This window comes from Salvelinus alpinus, chromosome 26 (assembly GCF_045679555.1).
Source record: "Salvelinus alpinus chromosome 26, SLU_Salpinus.1, whole genome shotgun sequence".
In the NCBI taxonomy this organism is placed as follows: domain Eukaryota; kingdom Metazoa; phylum Chordata; class Actinopteri; order Salmoniformes; family Salmonidae; genus Salvelinus; species Salvelinus alpinus.
Genome location: NC_092111.1, coordinates 3,525,522 through 3,535,973, shown reverse-complemented (window position 1 = coordinate 3,535,973; position 10,452 = coordinate 3,525,522). Strand labels below are relative to the sequence as shown.

The window sequence follows — 10,452 nt, the reverse complement described above, 5'->3', positions numbered from 1 at the left end:
CAGTACACACATCATCTATACTTCTAATAAACAAGTCTATACTTTTCACAAAATCTGTTTTATAAGTGAAAATGTACAATTGTTAAGAAAAAAAACACAGCTCAATCCAAACCGTCTAGCAGAGCGATTTTGACGCACCCACTGCTTTCCACACACCCACTACTTACCTTTCGACACACCCCACCAGTCCTTACTTCGGTCGCGGTACTGGGATGCAGTTTATCCCTTCTAGTCTGTGTAGGCTGCCTTGCACAGTAGTAAACCCCCACCCAGCTGGTGGCGCTGATGTGCAATTCTATGCTCACCACTCGCTAGAACCAAGGGGAAAAAATAATCCTTGACTAGAACATGGAAATAGGATTGGAGATGACTTTGTTTTTTATTTCAAACGTTATTTGTGTGGAGTAAAGAAATAAATACTGACGTACACAACACATTCACAACTCTCATTCCACCAAAAATGTCCATTCATCCATAACTTCCTATATATTTGAATGAATCCCTTCATCCCTCCATCCATTAGGTCTTCCGTCCTGTGTTCTAACTTTATGTATCTATTCATTCGTTTATATATCCTATTTATTGATCTACCCATCCAGTCATAACTTTTTTATAGCAGCTTTATCATTTGATTAAGAAATAAATGTATGGTTGAATTGAGGTTACTATACCTTAAACCTCTAATTCCTTATGAGTAATTATTACAGCTTGCATATACTGTGGTTTTCTAGTAGAAGAGTGTATAAAAGTGTACTAGTCTTATTTGTGACGAATTATGTGATCCAACTGCCACAAACTCCAGAGTAATAAGGTTGACATAGTAGTTTATCAAAGTAATCAGACCAGATATTTTTTATATATTTAACTTTGACTATATTTCACCGCTTCACTTAAGCAAAACGTTTTAAACTTCTACCACTACTACAAAAATACTTTCAAAGAGCTGAAGCATGTCACACATTTCTTCTTCATGGACAATTATCATCTAGTTCACCCCATTTGTCAGATCTGTCCGATACCCCTAATTTAATGTAATTTAATTGGCCTACTTGGGCCTACATCATGTGGATGAATACTACGTGAATGTGTTTAATCGCTGATTGGGATTACTAAAAAAAAATATATTATTCTGTTTTGGGGGGGGGGTGATGGTTAATCGTACATTTTTGGGTTTTCTGTAGCTGTGTTCTTGGCTATGATGATGTGTAATAAGATTGGATTGTTATATCCGGGGGTTGGTCGAGTGAGTCAGGAGAGAGGGAGTGTCTGCACTGTGATTTCTCAACAACACGAAAACGTTAGAGCTTGTGCTTCTATCGCCTCAGAAAGGGAACCACAGCAGTGCTCTTCATACAACTGCTGGGAATTATGCTTGGTTTCTTGGGCAGAGGGACGCTCAAATCACCAGCGAAACATGGATATTACATATTTAATGCTTTCGATTTAGGTCAGTAGACATACCATTTACCACAATTTTCCTGCTCGACTCCGTTTATCGCGTCGTCAGTATGGAGAAGATGCTCTGCAGTCCGCATCCTGGGACAAATAAAACGAACTCCGCTTCACTGCCGTCGGACAAGGGGAATTCGGCGAGAAAGATCGGACGAGCTGGTTCTCATAGCCCCGGCTCGGCTTCACTTGGGAGCGGGGCCGGTGGAGGAGTGAGTCGGGGACGTTTATTAGGAAACAGTATGAATTTTCAGCAAGCGTGTAAGCGTCAGTTAGAAGGAGTGTTGAGCAAATACACAAACTTAATTCAAGGATGGCAGAACAGGTAAGCAGAACTTTCAATCATGAGGTTCTTACCCACTGGGCAAAAACGAGTTGAATCAACGTTGGTTCCACGTTATTATTATTATTATTTTTATGTGATGACATTGAGTCGACGTGAAACTAAGGAATTTCGTTTTTTTTTTTTTTTTACCCAACTTCTAACCTAAATCCAATGACATGGTGATAATTTGTCGATTTCACATTGAATTCACGTTAGTTGACAACTCATGCAAATGTAAATCAAAACTAGATGTAGAACTGACGTCTACGCCCAGTGGTGGTCTAAGGCACTGCATCTCAGTGCTAGAGGCTTCACTACAGACCCTGGTTCGATTCCAGGCCGTATCACAACCGGCCGTGATTGGGAGGCCCATAGGGTGGTGCACAATTGGCCCAGCATCATCCGGGTTAGGCCATCATTGTAAATAAGAATTTGTTCATAACTGACTTGCCTAGTTAAATAAAGGTTCAACATTTTTTTTAATATATATTTTTTTAAATGGTGTGTTCCTTGGTGCATGCTGTTAGTTCTCTCTCTCCTTGCACTGCAAAGGTCAGTATTGTGGATTGATAGTGTCACAACTGCTTTAAAGGCTACAGGTTGCAGCCCAGTTAGCATACTTAAGTAGGCGGCAGGGTAGCCTAGTGGATAGAGCGTTGTACTAGTAACCGAAAGGTTGCAAGATCGAATCCCCGAGCTGACAAGGTACAAATCTGTCGTTCTGCCCCTAGGCCGTCATTGTAAATAAGAATTTGTTATTAACTGAGTTGTCTAGTTAACCTTTATTTAACAAAAAAAAAATACAAAAAAGTGAGCAGAAGGAACTGCTATTTAGATCCCAGCCATAGCCTAGAAAATGGAAACATTGTACAACTACAAAGCCTGTGCATATTGGATAACAATGATTTAGCATTTGTCGGCCTTCCCTTGTTACAGTATCTGTGCGCGTCATCGACATTTCTAACGCACAGATACTGTCTCTACAACCTAGTCTATTTATTTAACCTGGTCTCAGAGCATTTTGTATTATTCTGTATGTAAGTCTGAGACACTTCATTTTAGTATGATATGTAAGGTTGTTTACTTCCCAGGTAACACAAACGTCTGGCCCACATCTGGCCTGATTCCGGCATACCAGATCTAAAACTGCTGGCTCGGGTCTGGCAGCCGGATCCGGTCCGAGTCCGAAATGAGTGACGGTACAGACTAGGCCCGAGTCATTTGGGCCAGATCTGGCAGCCTGAACTGAGCCAAAGCTGCCATTTTAGGGCCAGAATCGGCCCAGCAATGGCCCAAGTCCACTCAATTCTGATATTATTCTATCTGCAGAGTTTACGTGACTGTGTTAGCCGTAGTTGGCTAGCTAGCAAGTAAGGGATAAGAACATTGCCAGCCTGCATAGTAATCAAACAAATAGAATGAACAAGTCCGCTTCTCTATCAACCTAACCGATATAACTAACAACCAGGTTTAGTGAAAGGATGAAATAGTATGAATTTACTTGTCAAAATCTCAATGAAAACATGTACATTTTACCAGTAAATGTGTGCTTGTTTTCTTTGGCAACAGTGGTATAAGCGGGATAAAAGCCTCCGCTCTACATTATATGGAACTAATAAACACGGGTAGTATCAAGTTGTCCGTTATTTCCAGATAATGTATAAAGCGTAAGTGTTCATCCCTTATATGTATGTCTATCCGCCCTTTCCTGTCCATCTGTAGCCTTGGATGTGAAAGTGTTTCTCCTGACAGGACCTTTTGAATAACAGGGGGAAAAAGAGCAAAATAAGTAGCTACAACAATTAGTGCGATTTTGACACCACACAGAAATCCTAGGAATCACAGTCCAGACCTCAAATGGGAAGCAAATCAACACAACACAGTAACCGCAGTTTTCAATTTCAACACTGAGTCAAACAAATCAAAAGATATATATGTGCCTGTTGTAGCGCCACCGTGTGGTCAATCTGAATGTGCTTGCATATGTTGAGTCTTGACAGGGTTTGGGCATGTGTACCAAGAGTGGTTACAATACAAATATCTGTCTGATGTATATGCATTTGTGCCAGACCACACTGACATGAATGTTTATTGGTTAGTTGTTTGACATACTAGTCTGGAAAATATTGCTTTGAAAGACCTTGGTGCCTAGATGCCATATATCAAGTTTCATCCAGATCGGCCCCGTGGTTCCCGGAAGAGATGGCATTTTAAGTGTTTAAAAAAAAAATCCAAATGGTGGAAAATCCATCATGGCAGACCTTGTGGGTCCTTGGGGCAAATTTGTTCTTTGTGAGAAGAGGCACCTATGCACAAGACTCTAGGTCAGGGATGGGAAACTGGCGGCCTGTGGGATTTGGTTATGTGTAAGGGTTATGGTTTAGGGTAGGGATATCCTAAGGATCCCAGATAACACTGACCATAAACATATAGAAGCTATGGATGCAAGGACTGGCCATCCGTTATATAAAAATTATAGTTTTGAGGCTATACAGTGTTTGTTTTCAGTTAATCAGGCCTATGTTTGGTTCTGATGGGGAAGAACAGTTGACCTAAGCTCAACAAGCATTTATTACATATTTTCTTCAGGAATCAATGGGTATACAGTGCCTAGTGAAAGTCTACACACCCTTGAACAGTTTTCACATTTGAGATTGACTCTTTTACTGTCCAGCCACACCAGCTCAGGCTCAGGGTGCCATCCTTCAGATTCCCATTTTGAGTATTTGTTGCACGGTGGTGGAAGGTGGAGACAGTCCATCAGAGGCTGAGGGTGGAGAGACAAACAAGAAAGAACACGTGTATTGTCGAGCAAATCACTTTACACAGGGTTCAAGTGAGAAATGGTATCAGCTGGAAATACTAATAATTCAACCAATAGAATGTTTAACATTATACTTATAGTTTTTAAAAATATATTTCCTTTTCAATGAAAGACAGCAGTTGATTGACCCATTGACTGTATAGGGTCAACCATTTTTTTTTTTTTTCTTCAGTTAAGAACAAATACTTATTTACAATGACGGCCTACATCAGCCAAACCCGGACGGAGCTGGGCCAATTGTGCACCACCCTATGGGACTCCAAATCACGGCTGGTTGTGATATAGCCTGGATTCAAACCAGGGTGTCTGTAGTGATGCCTCAAGCACTGAGACGCAGTGCCTTAGAACGCTGCGCCACTTGGGAGACCAAACCATGAATAGTTTTGCAAAACAATGTATTGTTTTGATCGACCACTAGCTAGATCCAGATTATTCAAGTAGCTAACGTTACAAATAACCACTGGGACTATATAATTTTTTAAATATATATTATGTACAGTGGGGAGAACAAGTATTTGATACACTGCCGATTTTGCAGGTTTTCCTACATACAAAGCATGTAGAGGTCTGTCATTTTTATCATAGGTACACTTCAACTGTGAGAGACGGAATCTAAAACAAAAATCCAGAAAATCACATTGTATGATTTTTAAATAATTCATTTGCATTTTATTGCATGACATAAGTATTTGATCACCTACCAACCAGTAAGAATTCCGGCTCTCACAGACCTGTTAGTTTTTCTTTAAGAAGCCCTCCTGTTCTCCACTCATTACCTGTATTAACTGCACCTGTTTGAACTCGTTACCTGTATAAAAGACACCTGTCCACACACTCAATCAAACAGATTCCAACCTCTCCACAATAGCCAAGACCAGAGAGCTGTGTAAGGACATCAGGGATAAAATTGTAGACCTGCACAAGGCTGGGATGGGCTACAGGACAATAGGCAAGCAGCTTGGTGAGAAGGAAACAACTGTTGGCGCAATCATTAGAAAATGGAAGAAGTTCAAGATGACGGTCAATCACCCTCGGTCTGGGGCTCCATGCAAGATTTCACCTCGTGGGGCATCAATGATCATGAGGAAGGTGAGGGATCAGCCCAGAACTACACGGCAGGACCTGGTCAATGACCTGAAGAGAGCTGGGACCACAGTTTCAAAGAAAACCATTAGTAACACACTACGCCGTCATGGATTAAAATCCTGCAGCGCACGCAAGGTCCCCCTGCTTAAGCCAGTGCATGTCCAGGCCCGTCTGAAGTTTGCCAATGACCATCTGGATGATCCAGAGGAGGAATGGGAGAAGGTCATGTGGTCTGATGAGACAAAAATAGAGCTTTTTGGTCTAACTCCACTCGCCGTGTTTGGAGGAAGAAGAAGTATGAGTACAACCCCAAGAACACCATCCCAACCGTGAAGCATGGAGGTGGAAACATCATTCTTTGGGGATGCTTTTCTGCAAAGGGGACAGGACGACTGCACCGTATTGAGGGGAGGATGGATGGGGCCATGTATCGCGAGATCTTGGCCAACAACCTCCTTCCCTCAGTAAGAGCATTGAAGATGGGTCGTGGCTGGGTCTTCCAGCATGACAACGACACAAAGCACACAGCCATGGCAACTAAGGAGTGGCTCCGTAAGAAGCATCTCAAGGTCCTGGAGTGGCCTAGCCAGTCTCCAGACCTGAACCCAATAGAAAATCTTTGGAGGGAGCTGAAAGTCCGTATTGCCCAGCGACAGCCCCGAAACCTGAAGGATCTGGAGAAGATCTGTAGGGAGGAGTGGGCCAAAATCCCTGCTGCAGTGTGTGCAAACCTAGTCAAGAACTACAGGAAACGTATGATCTCTGTAATTGCAAACAAAGGTTTCTGTACCAAATATTAAGTTCTGCTTTTCTGATGTATCAAATACTTATGTCATGCAATAAAATGCAAATTAATTACTTAAAAATCATACAATGTGATTTTCTGGATTTTTGTTTTAGATTCCGTCTCTCATAGTTGAAGTGTACCTATGATAAAAATTACAGACCTCTACATGCTTTGTAAGTAGGAAAACCTGCAAAATCGGCAGTGTATCAAATACTTGTTCTCCCCACTGTATATATGTGTTAAATTAATTCAGCGTTTAGCTGCCATAGTACACATGAAACGAAATAAACCATTATTATCATCATTATGAATCTTGGAGCGCTCTTTGCCATCTTCGCTTGAGACCAGTTGGGGTTGTGCGAGTTCTTTGACTCACTGGGCATAGCTAGCTAGCAATGTTAACCGGGCGCTTTCTTGCCTAGTCTTAGCTAGACTACCTATGTTTTTAAAATCACTAGCTAGCTCAGTTAGCTACCTAATGTCACAAAGGCTAGACCCTAAACGTATTGACTTAGCTAAGATTGCTAGCTATCTAACATTAATGTTAACAGAGAAACGTTAACAACTACGACCAGTCCAAAAAATAAGCTAGCTCAATGTCACAAATGAATTAGTGACTGTGACAAAATACACTACTACAAATACAATACATACAATTACCTATTTTTAACTATTTGGTATCTTTTCCGGCTGGCCTTGAATGTTAACCAACTGACTGACTCTCACAACGACCGCTGGAAAGTCAGGCACCGAGTCAGGCTCTAGCTGCATGGCAGACGGCTCAAACAGTAGAGGCCACCGCTGCTGGATCGTGTGTTTTTGGTTCCTTTAGAGGTAATGCTGGCTCCCTATTAAGGATACTTCAGCAAGCATTGATGTTGGCAATTGACCATACATGTATGCTGCTATTTACTATGTTGAAAATTACAATCACAGATTTGTAAAACGGACAGGAAATAGTAGCCTAAAGTTGACTTGGTGATGTGAGGTCTCAATCTTGAATTAAACTTTGTCTATGTTCAGGTTCAGCAAAACGTTGGCATGCCACCTTGGGTTATGACAAAGAAACACTATGGCTAAGTAACACAGCTGGTGATACAATTCATAATTTACCCGGTTTAGATACAGTTTTATTTTCTTCTGGCTTCTCAGAATGCGCAGGCCCATAGCTACTGTCACAGGTTCCATACAGAAAATAAATGTTCGATGTCTCACAAATATGAGGTGTGCAAAAATAATAAATGTGACATTAAGCATATGCTTTTATCCAAAGTGACAGTATGCATACATTTATTTTCTGTTCGTGGCCCCGGGAATCGAACCCACAATCATGACATTTTGAGCGCCAGGATTTTTTTCCTTCGACTGTCATGGTCGTTATTTATTTATCTATTTTAATAGGCTATAGACTACATTTGTAACAGTTTAATAGGTTACGGCAATAATTCAACATGCATGGTTGTAGGCTGCATCACTCCTTCAGCATAGGTTGCAGATGATCAAATGGAAGATCTAGGCCTACATTTTCAGAAAATACAATGATTCTACGCCATAGGCTACAACGACACAGTGCAATGAGGAATGTATTATTGTCTAGGCTGTAAACTGCCGTGATGTAGGCTAATTTGAATAACCGCTCAAACGTCATTTTGTGTTTCATGCCAAAATAAAGGCCTTTTATTATTCAACCATTTGGACCAGTTATGGGTTTATTCTCGACAGGTCCAGAAAATTACATTAGGCCACTCATATGGTGTATTTTGGCAGGATGTATTGGCGTTTACAGATAGGCCTACCATAGAAAAATAGGCTATAGCCTATGCCACTGAGATGTACTGTCGGTCGTGGATCATGTATCCCAAGTCGTCCTATAATTCACGTGGCCACCAGCATATGCCTAAAAATCAATAATGATATTAAGACAGGATTGGCCGAATGACTGAAATTAATAGAAATAATGAGTGGGGTTCCAAAAAACCCCTAGTAAAATCAAATTCATTTATAGCATAGATTCTTTAGGGTCCTTCTCCATCTAATAGCCTAATGGGAAGAATTTTAGCTTGGAAATGCCCTAGCAAATTCGAGGTGAAATTATTACATTAATTAGTTGTTTTATTCTTGCAAACCTGCCGAAAGAACCTCATGGCTCTACTTCTGAAAAAAAGGTAATCAGGCCAGATATGCTGAAGTGGACTTGGCCCGAGTACCATTAGCCGGAACCCAGAGTAATATTATTCTGCCTGACTCGGGAAGAGCTCGGCCCGTATGAAGCCCCCTGAGTCCGAGTCGATGCCGAGTCCCCCAAAACGGAATAGGCCTCAAACCCACCTTGTTGACTGGGTTAAGGCAAAAATGAAAGTAATGTGATTGGTCGGGATAGATGGGTGGACACCCAAAGGTTGCGAGTTCGAATCTCATCAAGGACAACTTTAGCATTTTATCTAATTAGCAACTTTTCAACTACTTGCTACTTTGCAACTACTTAGCATGTTAGCTAACCCTTCCCCTAGCCTTAACCTCACTAGGGTATGTGGGATGCTAGCGTCCCACCTCGTCAACAGCCAGTGAAACTGCAGGGCGCCAAATTCAAAACAACAGGAATTACATAATTAAAATTCCTCAAACATACAAGTATGGTCCAGGCGAAAGTTCAGACGAAAAGTCATGTTACAGTTCATAGAAACATGTCAAACGAAGTATAGAATCAGTCTTTAGGATGTTTTTATCATAAATCTTCAATAATGTTCCAACCGGAGAATTCCTTTATCTGTAGAAATGCAATGGAGCGCAAGCTAACTCTCACGTGAACGCGCGTGGTCAGCTCATGCCACTCTGGCAGACCTCTGACTCATTCAGCTCCCATTCCCCCCTCCTTCACAGTAGAAGCATCAAACAAGGTTCTAAAGACTGTTGACATCTAGTGGAAGCCTTAGGAAGTGCAATATCAACCCATAGACACTGTATATTCGATAGGCAATGACTTGAAAACCTACAAACCTCGGATTTCCCACTTCCTGGTTGGATTTTTTCTCAGGTTTTTGCCTGCCATATGAGTTCTGTTATACTCACAGACATCATTCAAACAGTTTTAGAAAACACTCTGAAGTTTCTATCTAATTATATGCATATTCTAGCTTTTATGGCTGAGTAGCAGGCAGTTTAATTTGGGCACGCTTTTCATCCAAAATTCCGAATGCTGCCCCCTACCCTAGTGAAGTTAACCATTTTAGCTAACCTTAACACTTTAAGCTAACTCCTAAACGTAACTCTAACCCTTAGCCTAGCTAACATTAGCGAGCTAGCTAGAATTCGTAACATATCATACATTTTGAAAATTTGCAACATGTATGCAGTCGTGGCCAGAAGTTTTGAGAATGACACAAATATTAATTTTCACAAAGTCTGCTGCCTCAGTTTGTATGATGGCAATTTGCATATATTCCAGAATGTTATGAAGAGTGATCAGATGAATTGCAATTAATTGCAAAGTCCCTATTTGCCATGCAAATGAACTGAATCCCCCCCAAAAATTCCACTGCATTTCAGCCCTGCCACAAAAGGACCAGCTGACATATCAGTGATTCTCTCGTTAACACAGGTGTGTGAGTTGACGACGACAAGGCTGGAGATCACTCTGTCATGCTGATTGAGTTCAAATAACAGACTGGAAAATTCAAAAGGAGGGTGGGGCTTGGAATCCTTGTTCTTCCTCTGTCATCCATGGTTACCTGCAAGGAAACACGTGCTGTCATCATTGCTTTGCACAAAAAGGGCTTCACATGCATGGATATTGCTGACAGTAAGATTGCACCTAAATCAATCATTTATCGGATCATCAAGAACTTCAAGGAGAGCGGTTCAATTGTTGTGAAGAAGGCTTCAGGGCGCCCTAGAAAGTCCAGCAAGCGCCAGGACCGTCTCCTAAAGTTGATTCATCTGCGGGATCGGGGCACCACCAGTACAGAGCTTGCTCAGGAATGG

The 10,452-nt window shown here is 41.4% G+C and overlaps 1 protein-coding gene across 1 annotated transcript in view; it reads left to right on the top strand.

The window, feature by feature from the left end:
- Positions 1-1,273: 1,273 nt before the first annotated feature.
- The window catches only part of LOC139554257 (oxysterol-binding protein-related protein 10-like), a 129,784-nt gene continuing 120,605 nt past the window's right edge, over positions 1,274-10,452 (top strand). The window contains exon 1 of the mRNA XM_071366999.1: positions 1,274-1,774. Coding sequence (XP_071223100.1) covers positions 1,509-1,774 — 266 coding nt within the window. The 5' untranslated portion in view covers positions 1,274-1,508. The remainder of the gene's footprint in view (positions 1,775-10,452) is intronic.